The sequence below is a fragment of the Dufourea novaeangliae genome, unplaced genomic scaffold (genome assembly GCF_001272555.1).
Source record: "Dufourea novaeangliae isolate 0120121106 unplaced genomic scaffold, ASM127255v1 scaffold89, whole genome shotgun sequence".
In the NCBI taxonomy this organism is placed as follows: domain Eukaryota; kingdom Metazoa; phylum Arthropoda; class Insecta; order Hymenoptera; family Halictidae; genus Dufourea; species Dufourea novaeangliae.
Window position 1 is genome coordinate 5,508,473 of NW_015373988.1, and position 24,159 is coordinate 5,532,631.

At 38.2% G+C, this 24,159-nt stretch overlaps 1 protein-coding gene across 1 annotated transcript in view; it reads right to left on the minus strand.

The window, feature by feature from the left end:
• LOC107187576 overlaps positions 1 to 24,159 on the minus strand; it is a 173,195-nt gene that overhangs the window by 81,523 nt on the left and 67,513 nt on the right. Inside the window, exons 2-3 of the mRNA XM_015575701.1 lie at positions 5,621 to 5,829; positions 457 to 592 (exon numbers count right to left, since the gene is read on the minus strand). Coding sequence (XP_015431187.1) covers positions 457 to 592; positions 5,621 to 5,829 — 345 coding nt within the window. The remainder of the gene's footprint in view (positions 1 to 456; positions 593 to 5,620; positions 5,830 to 24,159) is intronic.

Genomic DNA, 24,159 nt, shown 5'->3' on the forward strand with positions numbered 1-24,159 from the left:
TGAATCTTTTAAAACATATTACCGTTCTAGAAATCAAACTTCCCGAAAGTCATAGGCGTGGCGCAAAACTTTTAACCGGGCGTGCACCGTCGAGACCGTAACACAATATCGAATGTAGCCCCCAATAAAATGTAACCAGAACTACGTCGAAAGTATTTTAAATCTCACAATGGGAACAAACGCGATAGGAAACACGTCGCGTTCAAGTGCATCCTGTACCCTGGTCAGAGTGTATCGAAGGCTCTGTAGCACCGCGCGGAACAAGCTGACTTACGATGCGACACACGCGCGCGAATCGCGTGCCCGCCTGCCGGAAAGAGAGGGAGGGCTCTCGGTAGTGGCGGTGCAACGAACGTCGAGGGGCGAAGGGGGCGTGGCGGGGGCCACTGGGAGGGCATGTTCGTCGAGTTTCACCGCGATACACACATTGTAATGTCACAAAGCCGTGGTACTTACACACTACCGTGAGATTTTTCGAGACGGAGGCGGTGGAGAAGGTCGGCGCGTCTGCCGTAACTTCGCAACTGAATGTACCCGAGAGGCCGAAGTCGACGTCGCGCAGCGTTACCTGGCTCTTGTTCGAGTTGGCAACCTGAAACAGGAGTTGACGAAGGTGTGTAAAGTGAATGCAAATGGATATCAACTGCGAAGGATGCGCGCTTTATCGTGCGCGCGCCCGCCCCATTGCTGCTGCTGCCCGGGAGACGCCTGGAATCCTGTTCGTCGATTAACGATAACTCGATTCCGCCTGGCGCGGTTATAATTCGATTTAAATTCCACGCTGTTGCGGCTAATCAACGGATATATTCACGCGTCTCCCGTACGTTTTGCGCGCTGCATAGAGGGCGTTCATCCCGATTCATTCTCCTCTTTTGGTTATTGTCGCTGGTGTACCTATATAACGTGGTCGTGAAATTTGTACGGCATGGAAGTTTACATGCTTCCAGCGGCGAAACAGTACTTGGGCGAAGGTAAAGAGCTTAGTACAGTGTTGATGGAAGAATGTACACAGATATTTTCAATATCAATTCACAAATTACTTCTGCAGCATAAGAGTCAAGGCACATTGAGTAGACTCGCGATAATTACCCGCATTTGGGGTTCTAGAGACGGGCAGTTCTAGGAACGGATAATTATCTGAAGCCAATTGCAGGTTGGATCTCTTCGGAGCTTGATTGATGGACGTTATTCACCTTTATTGGCACGCGTGCGTGTGTAAGTAATGCCTGTGAGCAAGGGGCATTCCTAACTGGTGTTCAACCAGCAGGCAGTTATCGCGAGTCTACTGTGTCGCTGCTTAACGCTTTAATTTTCGACCACGCTATATAGGTTCCACTTAGTATACCTGTTTCGTTTTGGTGAAAAAAAAATACAAAAAAAGGTGAAATGAGATTTTTGTAATTACGGGATAGATGTACAAGTGTGTAGATGTGAAACATTGCGGTTCGGAATTTGGGATTATTGCGGAAGGGTGGAATGAACCTATTTCATGTAGGGCAATCTTTCATTTTTTTCTGAATTCTTGAAAGATACAGTATTTAAATGATACAAAGTGAATTATAAGTTTATAGAAATAAAAAATATCTACTAGGACGGTCAAGGAAAATCTTCTACCGAGAAATTAATACGAAATATATTTCAGAATTTTAACGTTAAAATTCTTTGACCGAATACCAGCAGCATATGGGGTTACTGCATAGAATCGACTTTAAATATCACGAGTCCTGAGTATATTTTATTGCTGCGCATCTGCATTCTGAATATCAGAATGCACATATCAATTCGAGAAATCTTCCATATCTCTGCTGAACATGCAGGTCATTCCAGATTCTATATATCATATCTGCTATGCACAAACCTCGAATTTGGGTCAAATCTATTCGAAAGTCTATTGACAGATATCTTGACACATTCCGGAAATCTTTCTTTCATCAAAATTTCAAGATTTTCAAACCAATAAAAGAGTGTCAGCTATATTTATTATACACACGTTTTTGACCAATTACTCAATCGTAAAAATGACTGAGGAGATGTAAAGTGTTGATTCTCCTGTCGATATATAATATTAAATTACAAACCACACATTTCAAAATAGAAGGAGAAGATTCATACGACCATGCGAATTTAATTATAACACGTTTCCTTTGTCCGATATCGAGCTGAATAGCGAAATTAACAAGTACATGCACGTACTCGTCGATTGTTAATAAGCAAATTAATATTAACTATTGTGCTCTGGAATGATTGGCGATGTTCGATAATCGGGACAAGGGGATGAAAGCTTAATACATAAAACGAATCACGAATTGAATGACGATTTCGCTCGCTCGTCGCGTTTTGTGTTTCGAATTGTCCGTTTTCATAATATCACCGTAATTACCCCTAAAATTGCTTAATCCACGTTGCCTTCGCAATTTCGCAGCGTAATACAAATTTCTATTACGTGTACAGATGTATATGCGAATATACTACAAAATGGTGAAGCTTTTCCAGATTCCATCTAGCTAGAAAAATATGAACGTTTTCAGTGTCAAAATAATTCTAAGAAGTGCAATGATTATACAATCAATAGTGCAATTATTATTGTTCTCACTATGAATACATACGCGTCAGGTGTAGTTTGAAAATTGATTATCTTCGAAATGAATCATCGTACGAGAAAATGTTATTTTACATTTTCGCCTTATTTTTGCATGTTCGGTCACATTGTTTCGGTTTGTACCGCGTTTTCGGAAATACTTTGTATATTCTGGTCACAGCTGCACATCTCGAGAAAGGACTCTGTTGTGCAGATGTCTCTTGCATCGCTTCATCGAAACAGACGAGGCAAAATTTGTATAATTAGCGGGATTTAACGAAGCAAGAAGGTACCAGGTAAATGGAAGGGAAGGGGTGGCGGAAGCGTCAACAGGGTCGGAAGACGAGCGAGCTTTTTCCCTTGTTAATTTATGTGTCACGGAGTGCATACAATGCGGGTAAAAATTGAGCAGAGACCGCGAAAAAATCTGGTTATTACAGAATCCTTGCTTCTTCTTTGCCGATGTTATTAAGTTTCTATTAGCGATTCAATCAAATTCAGTCTTTTGTCTGTGTACCGGGGCTGGCAGGGCGGAATGAAATTCAAAAGGTGAATGAGATAACAAAAACCGGTTTAATTTCTTAGGGCAAAATTAGGTTTATAATAATGACCCGTTTGTTTTCAAAAGATGCTCGGTGGATGAAATGTTGTAGACAAAAGAGATATTATACGTGCGAAGACAATAGGAACATATAGGATTGTAGATGTGTGTAGAGAGCTATTCGTGCAATTTTCTGTGAGTATAATGTGTATATACGGTATTGTAAGTTGTGATTTGTAGTAAATAATGTACGACGGAGATGATTTTACATGTAAAATTTAAAACCAGTGTATAGAATATAATTCTTTGTAATGTATTTTTGGTTCTTTTTTTTCACTTATTAATTCTACTTACGGTGGGGCATTACTTTCTATTTCTTTGACTGATCCTACTATGTTCTAAATAGTAATTTATAATAAATAATTATAGAAACAAAATAATATAATGTCACCCTAAATATTTATCTGTCATTAACACAAGTAGACATGATCAATAATGCATGAATCGCATAGTACAAAATTTAATACAATACCTAGAAATAATAGAAGCCTCCATTTACGTTTGAAATGCTTAAAACAATACAAAAAAAAATTGGTAACATACACATACGAGCGGCGCGATCAAATGAGAGTAACACACCTGAAAGAGACTTGAAAGTCGACAGTCGAATCAACTCTAATCGACGGTGACCGGTATCAAACGAAAAAATTCAACGTCTCTTTGGTTCGCGCGAGCAATATTTTTCATTTTGAGCTTTCACACACGACACGAGGGGCAGCTGTCTCTCCTCTCCGTGCGAGTAAGCGACAGGAGGGTGCAGTCCCATAGGTGACTGGTTTGATAAACGTTGAAAGCGAAGCGTTCTCACACAGTTTCACCACCCCTACCCCTGCCTAGAATCATTCATTGGACCCTGAAACAACATGAAGGGGTGGGGGGGGGGGCGAAACTTGTTTTCAGCCACGTAAACGCGTGCTTACGGAGGTGGTTGGGATCGATCCCCTCCAAAACTCCCCAAAGCGCTACGGGGAACCGCGTGCAACCCGTGCCCACGGAATTACGTACACGGATGTGTGTACCAATGATGATAAAAGCGGACTGTTTTACGCCGATTACAGCGGTCCTGGATGCTGTTAACGAGCATCCACCGCTACAATGTGATAAATTCGTGTAACTGGTTTGGAGAGGGGTGAGATGAGGGGACGGGATTGTAACATCCACCGCCACTTGCAGTTTGATGACTCGTGAATGGATGTTTTATTTGGGGAGTAAATTAAGATCATTATTCGGTTTCTGAATATTCCGAAAAATTTTTTGGGTAATTGACACTGGCGCAATGTTCGGTAAATTGTTGCGTTATTGTTTTCTGAATTGAACTTGGTCTAACAAGGGAAGGCACGGATGTATCCCCCTCCGATTTTGATGAAACTTCGTATGTTTGTTAAGCAGTGAAAAATAAGGGATACGTATTTTTTTCTATCGGCTGAGACGCGACTTTAAAGGGTCAAACCACCCCTCGAAGTTCCGATCCGAAATTTTTTTGTTATAAACAAATTATATTTTGGACAATTTGTTAGCACCATATTATTCTACATAAAAAGCCGCAAACCTCGTCCAATTAGAAGTTTTCATGTATCTCCTCTGGTTTTGGAGATAGTACTTTCGATCGAAACTTCGAGGGGTGGTTTCACCCCTTAAAGTCGCGTCTCCGCCGATAAAAAAAAATACGTATCCCTTATTTTTGACTGCTTAACAGACATACGAAGTTTCATCAAAATCGGAGGGGGACACTTCCGTGCCTTCCCTTGTAAGTTAAAATCGAATTACAGAAATATACATTACAGTCTCACATAAAAAACTATGTGTACTACTTAGGACACCTGGTTCATATGAAGAAAATATGATGTTTCGTACATTTTGGGCCACTGTAATTAGTTTATATTGGTGTAACTGTTGCTCACTGAGCTTCAAACTTTTCCACACAATGTTCACTTGAGACCTTCAACAATTTCGTAATGCCCAATTGCATTTTCTTCGTATTAAAAAAGTATCCTAATATATAGAGTAAATTCTCGATGAGTGTTCGAAGTCTCCTCGGCACCGAACATTAAATATTTTATAAACTAATGGTCATATTAGGCTGAAACAAATATCATTGGCTTCAAAAGTCCAAGCTCTGTCACCTCTCCGTGTCAGTTCTGAGTTGCCTCCGAAAACTCATCAAGGATTCACTGTACATCTGAATAGAAGTATAGAGTGAATAACAATAAATCTTTATGAAAATACAAATTCTATATTATGGTTTACGAATCCTTGTAAACGAATGTATAAGTTGTATATGTATAGTGTTTGGCACGGGTCACGAGTAACCCGGCCATCGGCCTTCGCGGTGTGCAGCGAGCAGAGGTCAGTGAATTCTGATTGCATGCTACTTCAAACTTCCCTGAAAAGCGAAGAAAAGAAAAACAGGAACGCCGAGAGAAAAAAAGGGGGAGACTTACGTCAACGTGGATCCCGGTGATGTTGAAGATTTTGGTGGCCGGATCCTCGCTGGGTGTGAAACGGTAGAACTCGTGCCTGCCACGGTACCACTTGAGGGAGTAAAGGGGCGCCTCCTCGAGATCGTAATGGCACCGTAGCATCGCCTTCTGACCACGTTGCACCGCCTCCGGAACTATTTCCAAGCTGACATCCCGCAGGCAGCTCGCACCTTTGTGGGAAATGAGAACAGGAACGGAGCATTAAGTCTAGTGTGCATCATTAGTCCGCTTTTACTCCTCGCGCCGGAGGTTGCACAGCACGCGTCAGCGAGAAATTGCAATTCCACCGAATGACAATTCCTCTCTCTTCCGCCATGTAAACCCTCTCTCTCTCTCTCTCTCTCTCTCTCTCTCTCTCTCTCTCTCTCACACACCTCACTTTTCCGTGACCGTACACACATTGACACACATATATGCGCAACCTACACGAACGACCCTTTACAAACATACAATTTTTCTTCTTCTCGCTTTTCACCCTCTAGCCTATCCATCCGCTCTTTTGCCATAACCTCGATCAACCGTACTCCACCAGCTCCTCTACCACCTCCATCACCACCTCCACAACCCCCATCTCCCACCCCCTCCAGCCGTTAACCCCACATTCTCATCGTTCTCTCCGCGAATATCACAACGTATATACCCCCCCCCCTCCAGGTTTCCATCTTTTTGTACTTTTTTGCTGACGTTTCGTTCACTCGGATTATCGACGATTCGAACTATTAAAGCCCGGAGGAATTGAACTGTACGTATATGCCATTCATATTAAAACAGAGAGCCGAGCTTTGCCGAGGCGCTCCTTGATGTCGCTGCAGGATGAGACCTCTTATTAACGTGCTAGCTTCCGGCAACACGGAAGTAGGTGGATGTCACCGAGTCGACGAATGGGGACAAAACCTCCGTGGGGGTGGATTTCGACCCCTCGAGACACGCGAAAAACACACCGTAATCTGGTGCTTTGGTCGGTCGGTGTTATTTATTCGAGAAGCAAGACGTTGAAATTTTCTGACGGATGGGAGAGCTGACTTGCGGTGACCTTACCTAACGACACGAATTTCTAGCTGGCGAATGTAGATAAATGCCATGTTTCATAGACTGAATAATGTAGACAGAGGCAGCTGTTCTGTTTGTTAACGAAATATCGATTTTATGTACGAATTTGCGAAGAGTTAAAATAAAATATAAAGGTTAATAAAGATACTGTTGAATTTTTACTGTGATTGTACACTTAAACCAGGCATAGCACTAACATGCAAGGGTCACATGGAGAACACAATAAAATTCTTCAAGGAATGATTTATAACAAAAAATGTAACTTTAATCTAAAAATAGTGTCAAGTTCGTCGTTAATAACCGAGAAGTCAATGCCAATGAAGGGAAAAAATAATTTTAATCTTGATTGGGCCTTCAAAATATGAACGTCCTTAAACTTTAATTGGCGAGGTGAAAATCATATTATTTTATACCATAAAAATCTTATTGCATTTTCACGTAAGAAAACAAAGGAATGAATGAGTATATCCCTTTAATTAACTATTGAATAAAAATAAAATATTCTAAAAATATTCATAGGGGTTCTTCAGACTTCACTCTACCGGTTAAGTGTTCAATATTCGCAAATTGAGATTATAATTATACCTTTGAACGTTCATTTTATAATTCTGAAATTGAATAATTTGTGATCGTCTATATCGTTTGTAAATAATCCAAAGCCTAAGGAAATGTTTCCGAGTCCATTATTGAAAAACCGTGACGCTGACCATTGAAACGAGATTATATTCATAGTACACGTGTAGTTCTGTGTAGGTTGCACAACCTGGTCCACAAAAAAATGTTTCCACTCGTGTTTGCAGTGACGACAGTTGTGTCAGCCATGCAGAATGCAGATAGTCCTCTTATACATCCTGGACTACATATTTCATCGATCCTATATCCGCCATTGTCGAATTGAAACGCATCGAGCACATCCATTACTATAGTTTTTTGTCGATTTACACAGGTAGCGCACCTAAACATTCCTGAACCGTACGAAAGTATGGAAATCTTGGTCAATCGAAAAATACACGACTCGAAGAAAGAAATTTCACGATACAGAAAATATTTTCTGCGGTCGTTTGGAGAATTCCTTTCAGATTTTTTCCTTTACATTTCTTACAACAGTAGAAATTCCTTACAACCAAGATGTGTATTACATGCAGGATGATTCTAGAAACATGATCAAACTATACCTTTTTCTTCTTAGAAGAAGGAAATTGTCTGCTGTAGTATTGATATTCGTACAAATTCCACGGATCCTACTAGCAGAAAATTGCATTTTCCACTGTTACGAAGTCCTATCGAATAAAATCTCGAAGATTTAGAAATATCCAGCCCGAGGTTAGATGGAAAAATTCCGATGAAAGACAAATTTTCGATCTTTTTTAGAGTGACTGCGCGCATTTACATCGCTGTTACGTCTGTTAAACAATTAAGTTACACGGATCAGGATTAAATGCATTCTATTGCAAAAGTACACATTATAAATCCGTAATTTCAGCTTTATTTATTAGAAATCATTACGATTCCGCGATAAAACGAATAAGAAAGTAAATAAATATTGAAAATGAAACACCAGCATTAATGATAGATTTCCTTATTTGACGATTCAATGATACACTATAAAGTAAATAGACCTACAACGTTTTCGTTCCAACATGATGAAATTAAATAAGGTACGTACTAATTTCACACGAAATGTATGACGTAGACCGATACCTTCATCGATCTCCGCGAACCAGTGTTTGGCGACGTTTGTCACGGCGGAGAGAGAGGCAAGAAAAAAAAATAAACGAAAATTCTCCGCTCACAAAGGCCAAGATCCGAGAAGTTGGAAGAGCTTTTTCCCCCCTTTCATTTCGAACTGAAAGGAATTCTGGAAAATGCAGGCAGGTACATGCCGTATGCTGAAAGTTTCTGGGGACTGCTTTTGAGGATTGCAATGTTCTCAATCTCCGTTCGCCTTCCACTAGTTTCTCGGTGCATTATTCGATATACCTACATTTAACGCAGGCGACCCGTTTCACTGCTGAAGCTAGAGCCATGACTGAAAGCGCTGGCTCGATGGCGTCTTATAGTTAACTACCGCCCTCCTTAACACGCTCCTTGACTTCTTAATATCGTATGCACTCGTAAGTAATACCGAATCCCGGAGGCAATACTTTCATTTCCGTGTATACCAATTTTTTTGACATCATTGGACTCGTTAAATTTATTTAGTGAATTAATAAAATTTATCTACAGTTTCGATTGTTTCCTTCTTTAAAATAAGCTCGCGATGTACAACGAAATGGGTCATGCAACCAAAGTCATAGACATCATAGGTATTTGGTCAATAAACGTCGGTGTAAAGGAAAATCGATTCAGGTGAATATTGTATGGTTCACTTTTGTTATTTGTAATAATAACAGATTACCTACAGTTTTATTTAATACGTTTTACTCCGCATTGACATTAAGGAACCATTATTATTATAATGTTTAACAACATCTTACATTGTTTCTGAATTTAACGGAAGTGGAGACAACGATTTATGGAAGGATAAAAATCCGTATGAATTTCAAGGTAATAAACTTTTTGTCCGTATACTTGTTGAATACGCTTTGCATTTTCACAGTACTATATGCAAATTCTAGAAATCTTTCTATGCATATTTTACTATGTAAAGATAATTATTCAGCGTTGGTTTTAGCCAAGTTGAAAGTCTTTCTATATATGATAAAATTAATGGCACTTCAGTAGAGTTTCCAAAAGCGTTAAATATAAATATACGATTAACTAATTGCGTTCAACGAAAGCTATGGCAGTAAATTAAGATTAGCTGACACTAGTAATTATCAGAAAAATCAGTTCTTCAGTGTTCAGATCGTCACATTCACTATACTATTCTATAAAAACAAGAATTTATGAAGTACCGAAGTGAAGATCTTCTTTTACACAAAAAATGATACCAAACGAACTATAATAATTCATCAGAAATATCACAATTATTGACTCAAACCAAGTCGATTGATCAACTTAATATCCCACGTACAGGGTGAGTCAATAAGAACTACTATCTAAAATAACTTGTTACCTATTAGATGTATCAAAAAACGTTTAAAAAAAGACTCAAAAATCCCAGTTTTTCCTCGTTGACAATTAAATCAGAATGTTAGTGTATCCCGAGTCGTTCGTTCTCTATTGTCCTCTGAATTCTACAGCAGCAATGCTTGTCATACATTTGGTATCCCAATCAATATTTTAGTTTTCATCGATCGCACACATCGAATACGTGGCTTTTCCATGGCTCGAAACTTCAGATGTTTTCATAACAGACGAGTACTCCTGTCCACCACTTCGATCTCTGATATTCCCAGCGAGCACCGCACCTACGAGCATATTCTACGGAAATTAAGCTCCGCCTCGTGACCGCGAAAGGCCGCAATCAGAATTGCAAAGTCCTGTTGGCTCTTTTCCTGCGTGGCGTTTTTTCCATTCTGTCCGCTCGCAAACAACTTCTGCACGGCGAGTTAATACTATTGAACGCGGCATGTAAAACGGAATGTCCATAAGGCAGGAATATTCAGCGAGCGATATATTTCTTCGAATGGCAAGTAACGAATAAAATGTGGCTATATTTTTCTTTTTGTCATTCTTTATTAAAGATATAAATATTTCTTATAAAGATTTATTAAAGAATAAATGGACGTTTCAGTTTCTGTCTTCTAGCAAGAATACGTAGCAATAAGTCGTAAGCAAAATCTGATTGTTAAGGTTGTTAGTGGCACAGTTATGAAATTATTAGAAATTCTTTAGACTGTTTAATAAAACCTTATCTGTGGTAGAACGTCTTCGTACATTCTCTTTAGCAACAACGGTTCTTTACAAATGTTTCACTTCTTTAAGACCCGAGTCCTTTGTTTCCTTACTGGTGAACGCAGTTTTTCATATTGTCTTCAACTCACGTGTATATAACTGATGCTGGGTTTCTTTAGCCGTTTCTACTTATTTTTAAATATTAAGTTTCAGGTACGATTAAAAATTAATTCATTGTTTCGTCTGATACTAAACCATATCTAAAACAATTCACTGTTTTCGTGTGTATATGTATATATAGGTCCCCTTCTTGATACGTATTTCGTTTCATTTTTTTAATTAGGTTCATACTCAGTGTCAGTGGTGTGGTACCCTTCGTTCTCCACAATAATTTAATTTGAATCGTTGTAAGATACTGAAATCTATAGAACACAAACACCAGCGTTACTTACGTCTGAAATAAGTAGAAACAGTCCGCATTGGTCAGACATGCTATTCTTCCAGGAAAACAATCTCCCATATTAAATAATATTATTCCACATTTCTGAATCATTTTTTATGTGGAATGTCACCAGGTTTTCGTAGCTGCTATGTCTCAAAGTCTGCCGCAGCAAAATAATTAACACCCTGTATAGAAACGGTAATTTCACATTGTACAACCTGATATTATTTGAGTGTCCATCAGATAACGGTTTATTAGATTAGTTATTTTGACTGCTTTGGTAGTTGTAATGTTAACTGATCCGATTCGAAATTTTTTCGGTGATTTACAATGTTCTTCATTTACATTCCAATCTGTTTCAGCATATCGAATAGATGTACAATTGTTCTCAATACCTACAGTAGCAGACAAAAAAAGTTACCATTTTCAGATTTGTTTTCTTTTTATTATGTTTTAACATCCACTTAAAACTTCAGTGCGTGTTTAATATACATAGTCATCAGTGACCGATGCAATGATGAATCTGCGTTAACTCCCTACCACACGAACCTGCGCCACAAAAAACACGAATATTGTCCCTCAGAAATTCACCCAGCGCATTCCCTACCACCCATAACTCTAACCCATAAATACAGAATAGACACATAGCTTGATTCCATTTTTTCTCGTACAACGGATAATTTTGTCAAACCACATCACGCTCCTCTGTTAAACTTTCAATCCCATCTCCGTTAAATTCACCGGCAGACGGAACAATTATCCGAGACACGAACCGTGATAAATTTATGCGACTCGAGAGCATTAATTTCTGGCGCAATCCCTGAGTCCGCAGCGAAACACGTCGATCAATTATAATTTTCAGTTTTTCCTGCGGGCGAAACGAGTGCGCGCGCGCACGTCAGTTCACCGTTGGGTAGTTGAACCTGCCTGAAGGGGAGTGCGAGAGGGAGAGGCTTACGTAAATTAAACGTTGCCGCGGAGAAACCGCAAACGATAATCAGAATTGCAAAATTCTCCCCCTCGTGGAAACCAACAGCGAAGAATATTCCTCGTTCTCTTATTTTGCTATACATCGCGCGCGAGTTTAAAAGGCACCTGGTGCCGTAAATAAACGCGCGTACACACGAGCGCAAAACCGCGTTGGACGGCGGTCAATTTTATTAGATCGGGAAATATGCGATACACGCGCCATGCACCTTTGTGTCGAAGCGAAAACACTTTGTTCACGGGACAATTTTATTGGCGAGAATACGGAAGACCGGGGCTCGTTGTCACATTTCGCATAGTTTCGTTATGAAACGCCAGAAGGATTCACGATAGGGAATCAAATGTACCATAAGTAACTGTTCGGTATACGAATTGTCCTTCATTCATTAGTGTCACTGTTAAGTGTTCAACATTCGATTTCTGTTCACTTGAGGAAATATTTCTAGTATACTAGCAGAATCTACATGATTTCCGACACCTGTAATAATGTGTTCAATACGTCAGATATAACAGTTATCAAGGTTGTTTACTTTTGATTAGTATTCAAAACGTATAAACAATGTTTTATTGGAGATCTTCAAAACTCAAAGACTATTAGAGAAATTGTAACAATAATAAAATGTTTTCGTTGATAAATGGTTGGGTCATTAATCATTTTCTACCGGAGAAAACTTCAAAAAGACTTCCTGAAACATTTACTTTTCCTTCGTTGTGTCACTCTGCTAGCAAACCGACGATACAGGATGACAAAATGGACAAACTTCCCTAATATATTTCACAGGCCATTCATTGCCAAGAAGGTTATGTATACTGTTTGAAATACAGTAATGTTTGGATGAGTGCGACGAACTCGGAATTGATTTTCAGCCCCCCATAAAATTGTTTCTTAGCACGAAGCCGAGCCTTTATTTAACTTCTGTTTACTCGGTTTTGAATGTTTCCAGAGGGGGACCCCCCCCCCCCAGTAATGGGAATACAGCCGCTATTCGTGTCGCATTAATCGAGGATTTACTGTATTCATAAATATACTGCGTGTTTCAAGTACACGTTTTAATCTTTTAACAGGTAATAAAACAGCTCAAATGGACCAAATATGTATATCCTCTGATACCATGTCCTATCTATTTCTAGTTAACAGTAATTTTATAATAAATTATTATATATATTACCTAAATTCTTTAAATTCATAGTGGTTCCATAATACCGGTCCCAAATGTCCCAGAAGCCACATCCATTAATTCTTCAACATCTACCCATAAAATCTTTAATGAAAACCCTTAGTTAAAATCAACAAACAAGTAACATCAACATTTAGAAACTGTCATTCTTGAACAAACATGAAGATCCTAAATCTTTCCCTCATTAGAAAATCGTATTTTATCACAACAAAGGCACCTGGACCGGTGAAAAATCACGACAGACTTTCCGCCGTGAACCATCGTTCGCCCGTTTCGTGTATATCGAACCGTGACCCCAACTTCCCGTAATAACTTAGGGAATTCGTTAACTTCTGTTGCGCGCCAGTGTACGCGACATGTACGAAAAAAACTCGATACTTTTTCCCGAGTGTGCAGGGGCTGGGTCCCGTGGTCACGATGCGAAATCTGTTTGTTACTTCCGGTTGATTCACTGCGAATCCGCGTCGCGCCAGCACCGAAGTCGAAAGTTCAGCCCCGTGAAACGACAATAAGCCGCTCGTATAGCATCGAGGTCCCATGGGAACGATCGAATCCTACGCTCGTACTTCCGCTCCGAGTCCACACTGCGATGGAGTACAAGGATTTTTCACGTGGAACTTAGCGGAAGAGGCTCGAACCTTTTCTGTGCCGATGCAGATGTTTTTAATCCTTCGATTTTGTTTCTATGAAGACTAGATTGCGGATCTATATGCAAATATCAATCTTTCAATATTTATTTCTGAAAACTAGAATTAAATGGGAATTTCTTTACTACACTGAAGGTTCTACAAGGTTCCACGTAAAATGAAACTCATACTAAAATTTATTGAATTATTAAATGCATAAGATCCACAGTCTAAAGATGACATTTAGCATTTTCCTTGATTATCTTCATTTATATCATATTTGTATTCTTAATGATGCCTGGAATTGAAAGTCTTGGAATTAACATGTTCCTAATCCTTTTACTGTGTTTAACTCTTCAACGCCCAGACCTTTATTTCAAAATTAGGAGACTGATATATAGAGGGTGTCCCAAAGTAGCTTCGACTCACGAAAATGAGGGGTTCCTGGGATGATTTGAAACAACTTTTTCCTTAGCAAAAATGATATCCGATGCTTTGTTAACGAGATGTGAACGAAAAACCCCGACCAATCAGACAGCGAGTCTGTCGGCCGAGTTCCCACGGTAGCGTTGACTACCAATCGCAGTGCGTAGCCTTGTAATCATCAAAGATAAAGAATTCTGTGTTAAAAGTTTTTTCATGTTTTACTGAAATAACCGACTCAGCATTCTATTTAAATTCTCCACATATTATTGAAAAAAGAATCGTTCGGATGTTTCGATTTTAACCAGATAAAGTGTTTCCCTGTTCGTGATATATTTGACGAACGAATCAGGTATACGAGAGTGCTTCAACCATTCCGATCGTTAAATTTTTACCACGTTTTTTTACAGAATTTAATTAACAAACGAACGCATCCAAAAAATTTATACGTGCTCGATAAAGTTAAACATTTCCCGCGTTGTCAGCTTCTTCACTTTTTGCATAAATTGCATTTTCCTGGTAAATATCGTTGAATTGCTCTATGTACTTACTTCCGTTGCAATCTACATATTTAATAATTATCTGTCATATGCGTACAAAAAAAAACAGTAACGTCAGCACATTAGAAATTCATCAAAATTGAAATTTCTGTGTTTGTTTCTAGGATAGCAATATTATTTATAACTATTGAATTAATAGCGCGTCACGTATTAATTTTACATTAGATTATTATACGTTGTATGTGCATTGAGTGAGAAAATTTGAGTTGTCGAGTAAACTGTACTATAAAACGATGACAACTAGAAAATAAACAGAATTGTGTGAATCGTAAACATCTAACGACATATTTTAAAGTATACATCCTATATTATGATACGATACAATTTTCACTATCATTAGCATCCATTTTTGACCATTATACTTGCTATAATTAACCCTTTCACGTCCAATGTTGCGTAAGTATCCTTCAAACAATGAATATGATTAAACAATCGTCTGCCAAGTGTCTGTTCAAAATCAGAATTTCCACGTTTAATCAATTAAAAATAGCGGAACACTTTTTTTTAAATCGTTACTCGAAACTCTTTATCCAGATAACCAATTTGCCCAGTCTCTGGTCTGTCCTCGTGTCGAAAGCAACATACACGACACAAGTAGAATCTCGCGTGTCAGGTCGACGAAAGTCACTCGAACACTGAAAAAGGAGAGGAACGTACATACAGTGATGCGACACGAACAACGGCGTTATTCCCACCATTAGGCGAGTCTCCCAGTGGAACCAATCAAAACAGAATAAACAGAATCTAAGCAGAGGTTCGGCTTCGGGCAGAAAACAAATTTATTACAGGCTGAAAACCTTTCCGCCTTGCTACGAGTGCTCCGAAGTGGACCCGAGTACGTCGCACTCATCGAGACCTTACTGTAAATATGCCTCATGGAGTGCACACACGCGTGGCGTGTGGAACACGAAGTTTAAGTTAAACTAACATTAATGACGCCCAGGTGCCGTGAAAAATAGCGCGTGGTCCTCTTGCGTCGCATTCTGTTCTTCCTCCTCTTTCGCCCTTTCGAACCACACCGCAGAATTCCACTTCATCTGTATCGCGAAAACACGTGAAACACGTACATACACGGAGGCAATAATATCGGTTCCAGCAGCGAAACGAGTGCCAATTGAATCTGAACCATTGATAAGTGGCGATAGCGAGCCGGTTTCCGCCTCCTCATTCGCGAGCCATTAACGCCGATGTCGCAATTTACGGCTATTAACGTGTAAAAGGCGACTGATTAAAAGCCTGACCGTGTAAAAAAATTCCAGAATCCTCATTATTGTGAAATACGGCCTCGAACACGTTTCGAGGGACTTTATCATCGGAATGGAATAAAAATGGGAAATCAACTCTCTCGATCTTCGGAGGTGCGAATTACCTGTTTGAAATGGTAGCTGTTACCTTTTATTCAGATACTATGTAATGTGGTGCTGAATATGTTAAGGACTAATATGTTTGAAAGTTAATAGTATAAAATTTTGTACTTATTGGATGCTATTGAGTAGGAGGGAGCCCAACGAATTAGGAACGAGACTGCCCTAAAATTCAAACAAAGGTGCCAAATGCCACTGCATTTACCTGAGTGCTACGAAAAATTCCACACTCTTTGAACCATTAACAAATCGCTTAGTATTATCCCACGAATCTCTTCTTTATTTTCCTAGCAATATGTATCATTTTAGTGATCTGAAATCATCTTCAATACCACGTCACACTCATTCTACGAAAATGTATGAATGTTCTAAAGAAATCTGTTGACGTATTTTCGAACGCGATGCATTATACATAGAACATGTAGAAAAAAAATTAAATCCCTATGGAAAATTTCTACGAGTTAAATCGGTATACAAAGGTACTATACCCTTTGCACTCGACTGTCGCCTCTGAAGCGACAAAATGTATGGAAAATTAGAAATTCCGAGTGCAAAGGGTTAATATTGAATACATGCTATATAGGTACAGTGAGAAACGGAAGGGTTAAACTCCATCTACAAGAGTTTCTTCAATTTACTGTGGCAACAGATTCCCCAACTCATGTTTCCCAATTTCTAAGGGACTTCCGGATGAAAGTATACGGTTCTGCACGATGCACGTTTGCACCGTGCAAGCACGAGAGAGTCACAGGTGACTCCGTCCGCGAATACGACCTTAAAGCGAGCCCGTTGCCCTCTGTCTCTATCTTTCTGTGTCCCAGCAGCGCTCGTCGAAGCGGACGAGCCCCGAGCATTGTCGACAGTTCCATACAGCGGTTGTTCTGATCGTTAATTAGCTGCCTCGTCGACGAAAGGGCGAGCGGAAAGTGACTTTTTATCGAGCACACGGAAACGGAAGGGGGAGGGGAGGCTAATGAAAACGTTGTCGCGAGTGTATCCCTGTCGACAATGGACGGGTTTTCTCCGCAGACTCGCGTCTGAAAATAGCTTTTCCGACTTTCAGTAACCGGATCTCCGTGGCGGAAAGTTTTCCTCCGGGCCTCTCAGGCTTACCGAGGCTGGCGCGTCCACATGCAAATCATGGACGTGCGAAGAAGTGAAACGAGAATGGGAAGTAAAATTGTAATTTTCTATTCCGAGCAATCTGGCGCAGAAATGACCCCATAAGTAACCATACATTCGGTGAATGTACGAGCTGTTTTTCTTTTTAATTTAAGGGGGTAAGTATTCTCATTCGGAAGAGTCGAAAAATCGATTTTTTTTAAATTGTATTTTCTTAAAGTATAATGTCTTGAAAATGTGTTCCTAAAGTTCTACGCTTCAATTCATTGAAATGACGAAGTTAAAACGAAAGTGGATATAAATTTAAATAATCTATTTAATGATTGCATATACTTTATACAAATGCAGCTAATATTTAACTTTTAGAAAATTTGTAAACCTGGATCAATGAATGCATTCAATTCGATAGAAGAAATTAAAATTGACAGGGTTAAAAGATTGACAATAGATTATCGTCATGACTTCTGAGTGACTCGAACTTGAAGAAATTTCTAAATTGGGCATAAATTAGAGTTGTTACAAATAAAAAATATAATTACGTGCCAAAGACAGAATATTATATGTCGCTGGACATATGTTGCATTTATATAAGCTTAAATGCAGGCTACTTCCTAAATTCTCTTTTAATTTCCGTCACAGTACAGACGAAACGTCGCGTGTACACCAAGAGTCCTCCTGACTATCTGTACCTATTTGGTTTCTTTCATTTCAATTCACGTTGTTTCTGCTTCCGGCGAGAGTTCTATTGTCGTGCCTGTCGAAGCCATACGAAGTATTATTGTCAAAGATCGACCTGAAATTTACTTTATCCCGAGACACTTCTCGAAACCTCCGATAACGTAAAGGGAAGTGTTCCTTTCAAGAACTAGACATTTTATTGAACCGCGACGAAACGGATCTCTGCTGCTGAAACTTTCTAAAATATATCCGCGCAGTTTCGATAATTGGAGGTTCCGAAGATTGTTTCTAAAGCTTAAGCTTTCGCTTGGAGACTTGTGGTTCTGACATCGTATCGATCCTACTTGTTAAGACTTTAAATTGCTGTAACTATGATCCCTCTACCAGTAATTCTTGAACGTGTTACCATCTTTTTTACAGTTCAAAAAAGTGGACATTATGGAATTATTATTTATACATAACAAGCAAATTATGGACAGATTTAAATACAGCGAATTTCTGGCACGACGTCATTTATGTTAATTAAATTCATCTTTAGTACACACGATTTTCTTATACTTTTATATGTATATATTTTGTGATCTGTTCACATTAAAAATTTTACTACTGTTAATATTATTGTTTCAAGTTCATTCTTTAGTATAAGTAATCCATACGTCCAATATACATAGATCTTATATAAACATCACATCTTCCAGAGAGCCTATACATATTACTTGTACTACTCTTAATATACAATAAAAAAGTCATTCATAAGTATAAAACGAAATACCACAAAATATATCCTTCTTCAATTTTATAAAATGAAATTTATTAAAACTACACTGATTTCTACTTATATTCCATGTAATTTTATTAGAAAATTTTTAATCGAAAATGTCTTCTTCTCTCCTGCCTAAGGTTTAATGGAGCAAATTCAATATGCAATATTCTATATGTATATTAGACCAGTCCACCCTTCCAACGGAGCTTTTTTCGGAAATACTTGTTCGCGTTTATACGAATCATATAAAATATAATTGCATTCGTTAATGGAAAAAGTTCTATTTTTGTGCGTGTACACTACTTTCTGTCCCTACATATTTCATCACGGTACTTTCGAAGGATATTCGAATGAGTATTTCCACCCCTTGATATCATCCCCGAAAACTTCAAGATTAAGCAAGAAACCACTTAGTCTGACGTTGATAAACTCGACGTGAACGTTAATAAAGGATCATCGGTTACATTTGACATCGAGACCTATCGGCGAGGGACAATTCCTCTATTGATGAACGGACAAGAACCCTGCTGATACTTAATCAACCCTATTATATTAGTTGGTTCAGAGTTTCGCTCTTATCAAGACTCCTATGGAACCTTCCAAGTGTACGGTCCGGTTATTCTGTGTTCGAGGGCAACGTGTTTCTTGTATAAACATCTCGCTGGTGTGCAGAATTAAATGTCTACGGAAACCTGATACGAAAGAGAGGTCCGGTTAAATGAAAGCGTTAGGACAATTACCGTTTCTATATTAAAATAGAAATTCAGAAGAAACTGTTTAATCCCCCGGAGAATATAACGTTTTTTTTCTCGCCATTTTCCTCTCGTTTTACTTTTTCGAACGGATTTGGAAAAGTGCTCATAATATTTATTCTATTAAATTCTATCATTTATTTATTCACGAAACGATATATCTTCTGTTCTTTTATTCCTAATTCGTTATATTATCGTATTAAACTTTGTTCCCGTAGAATTGCTTTTTTCTTAATTTCGAACCAATGGAAATATACAATTTTATCGTACACATTAGAATCACGGAGATATTGTAACTGATGTCAATCATTTATACCGAGAATAACAATTTTACATTCTTGACGTTTGAAAAGGATCGAAATAACCAAAATCACGTAATATCATATGACGATAATTGTAATTTAAAAATGTAAATTATGTGATTATTCACAAATTCATATATCAACATTATGACGTATGTTAACGACGAAGAAATTTCAGTCTCATTCACCAGACTCAGTTGAATACGGATCTGCCATACGTCTTTAATTCTTCTTAAAAACCATACACATCTCCCAACTCATTATCAGTTCAGATAGTCTCAATTATACACTTTTCTTTTTGTTTTGTAGACGAAACACCATGTATATTTTATGTTAATCTCGAAAATTCCGCGGGTCATTATTCAGGGGTATCTCGAATATTCGAGATTCATCGGTGTAATAAAATAAGAAGAGCGCGCCCGTCAATTAGTCTGACACCTGTAACGAAATAAAACGTATCATTCCGTTTTCTGTTTCTGTAATTTTGTTTTCTGTGTTGTTCCCTGTTCTCCTGTAGTTTAAACTAATGAGCATTACACGTTGCACGCGTTTGAATCGTTCATTTTCTAATAACTTATTCCCTCCCAGTGAAAAGCGTACGCACTGTGAACATACACATCACGATCATCTAATTAACCAAACGGGAAGGATTAAAAGGAACGCCTTTAATATTGCTAGCGCAACATCGTATCGCAGTGTAATTCCGGTTAATTAAGAGAGTCGGGGTGAGGGTGTTTTGTTGCAGACGCGAAAAATTACGCGAGCCTTTTCGCGCTTTGCATGTTACAAGCGGAATTAGTCCGTATCACACGGGACCTTTCCGCGCCGTGCGGCCACGCTCGTCGTAAATTATACAAGGTAATGACGTTCCGTAATAGAATTAGTAACCGTTTAAATGCATTCTCTTTTGAGCCAATTCTTTCCGGGTGTATAAGGGCCCGGAACGAGTTTAATCGCATACCGAGAAAATCCAATGAACGATTTTACGTTTCGACACCTGGTCACCGGTGAAATTCATGAGTTATGTAGATTACACGCGAAAAGGGTTTGTCGATACGCTTTCAGACAATAGATTATAATGTTTAGTGTCTAATTAGTACGGGAATACTTTTTCCTGTGAAATCAATCTAATCGTTCGCAAAGCCTAAAGCTGCGTTTACACTATGTAGCATAATACGTTGGATAGCAAAGTTATAGAACTTGTTAGAAAAATAGAAAGAAATATGTTATATAACATATTAACATATCGCAAGTTATATGTTATCCATCAAGTGTCACACCGTTATTAATAGTGAGATGCGAAATGTTGTACTAAGTTCTTATAGATTGTCCAAAAGGTATAATCTTGTAACAAGTGATAAAAATATGTTGTATAGCAAAGTCATAACATATATGTTTATATAATACCGTTTTGCTATATAATGTAGACACACCTTAAGAGAAAGTGTTTGGTAGCATTTTGGGATTAATTAAGAAAACCGCACACATCATTATTCAACAAATAAATATAAGATTTGGTAAAAAAAATATATATATAATTCAACAGAAAACAAACTACGAAATTTCTGTAAAGTCATTCGAGTTTTAAATAAGTAAAGTTGAAATTAACAATTGTATTTCACTATTTCTATGTTAATACTTACTGTAACCTCCATTTCTTTAATGAAAATCCAAAAACAGAAAAATAAAACAATAACAATAAAATGTGTGGTATTTTTAAACCATCTATGAAAATGAAGATGACTTTATAAAAATTTCGGCCAGTGTATTGTCTTTACATTACGAAAATAGTTGTTCACCCAAAAAAGAACATTATTGCTCTCTAAAATAAAACAAAAGCAGACTGTCCAAAATATTACACTCGCTTAGCCCTGTCAGGTGGTACTAGAAAGAATTCACGTGTTCCGACCCAACGAAAGACGTTCTTATTCCACCGGTGTGTGCTTGGAAAGCACATCGCGAGCAGGTCCGCCACCCTTCCCAACGAAATATACTCGAGATTAGAAGCGCGATAATTTACTAGCGGCTCGTTTCTTTGCGCTGCTCTCGTTTACTTCCCAGTTACCGAGCCCCCGCTTGTAGTACCAGATACACACGACCGACGTTTTGATACAGCTGTCTTTGAGGGGAGGGAAAAAAAACTCAATTAAAAGGACAAACGGAAAAGGTCGGGAGCAGATGAAAAACGAGGAACTTGCGCGCACCGTATTGGTCGGAAGGCTGCAACCAGTGCTGCCAACCTGCCGTACAGTGTACATAATGATTTATTTTTCCCAAACCAGTCTATAGGTCGTAATTTTTTAATAAATTTGAAACTCTTTTACTTAAATTCTTCATAATGAAATTCTCTATCGATCTGTCCAACCTGCATTTTCAATTTCGTTGCTCACTTGATTATATTTAGAGAGACATACAGGTTTTCAAGATGACCGGTACCTGTGGGCTCTTTTGGTCGCTGATTACGAATTCAAAGTCTGATTCTCGAAACTCAAGATGACCAATCCAACGCGAAATTTTAGAATATAAGCTTCTTTGGAAGAATCTTAGTCTGTACAGATTTTCGGGAATGCTGATTACGAATAAAAGGTAGTTATTGTAAAAATTAACAATTTAATTTGGAACCACAAGTCTAATATTGTAAACTAAATTGTAAAATTTCAAATGATGAATGTAGATTCTTATTTCTACAGTTCTGTACTCACCTCATAAATGTGCAGGTGATTACCATGTTAAGCGTGTTCGTCTGTATTCATACGCTTCCTTACAGTTGATTTTTGGATTCGTCGTTTTGAATTTCAAAAATCTGTCATGAAATTCGTAACCAGATTCGTGATCATCTTAAAAATGTATGTTTCCCTAAATATAAACAAATGAACGACGAAATTGAAAATTTAGGCTGCACATGTCGTAGAGAATTTGATTACAAAGAATTTAAAAAAAAGTGCTACAAATTCCCTCAAATATTACGACCTGCAGACTGATTTGAAAAATTTATGTCATTATGAAGCACTGTGCACTGTTCCCCCAGGAGACACAGCGTGCCCCCTCCTGTTCTGATGTCTCGCGTTCCATCGAGTTAGCCCTGTGTTTCGTGGTTTCATTTCGTGTATACGCGAGGAAACATGAATCTGTATGTATACGCGTTTCCTGTATAGATTGATCCATCCATCCAGCGCACGTGTGCCGCATCCAGTCGCTGATGCACGCACTTCCATAACTCCGTAAACATTGATTTTAGCAGAAATTGCTTTGCAGCAGTGTGGCGTAATTTACCAAGGGGACCTGTATAACGCATTGACGGTGCTGGCAGACTAGATCATTTAAGGGCTTTCAGCCTGGATGGCTCGATACAAGATTTTTGGACGGTATTCAGAGAAATTTCGATCGTTTCCATTTTTTTTTCCATTTTTTGAATGTAAATTTAAAAGTTTATCGGTAAAATAAGACATTATTTATCCTCTGTCTCCATCATATGATGGAATTCAGGTGTTAATCCCCGATGTCATGTTCACACTGTACCGAGGAAGATGTGGGTTAGGATGGAGGGTTTAAAAAAAAAAACGTGTTAAGCACTATTATGAATATAATATAGTAGGTACTTACGAAACTAATTGCTTTCAAATATTCTAAGAGGATTTGTTGATCAAAGATAAGTAAAATTGGATTTTAATAGGTGTAATAACATTAGGATTATTATACATAACTGTGATAAAAGTAAAGAAGTAGCCAATTGACAACGAATGAAAGACGGTATTAGACGGTTTCAAAATGTTAAAATTTTCTCGTGAATCATTTACATGTCATGTAATATATACAAAAATACAACAAAATATTTCGTTGATAATACTTAAATAATTTGGGAATGAAAGGATTAATTTAAGACTTGTTAATTTATGCAGTGAAATCTTTTATTGGGGGCCGCAAATAAACAATTGGCGGGCCGTAGGTTGTTCATCGTTGCTCTATACTCTATAGTAATAGTATATGTAACTGCAAGTATATTTGACGAAGCCTCGAGTAATAAGAATTCAATTATGAGTAATGAAGTTATAGAATTCATTCTAATATTTCAACCCAATGTACTTTTACAGAAGTCAACTTCTTAATTTCGATGAATCTTGTATGTGTATATTAAAATAATTACATCAAAGACGCATATCAATCTATGAGAAACAGAGTAAAATATTCGATTCTGTCAAAGTGGAAATTTCGCCACATTTCGTCTGAACCGATTTCCCGGAAAGTCAACATTCAACCAATCGCACAAACGGTTCCCAGGGTACGTGTATAAGCCAATATAGACAAACACAGAAGAAGAAGGAGGAAACCGTTGAAGCGAATCGCTTCTAGTTCGTTGATCATAAGAAAATACAATAGTTTCGCATAGTTTAAAAGCAGAAATTGGTTGAGTGAACTCGTAGGCGGACGACGCGACATTCTTCCCTTTATTCCACGTCGGAGTTGTAATCGTTG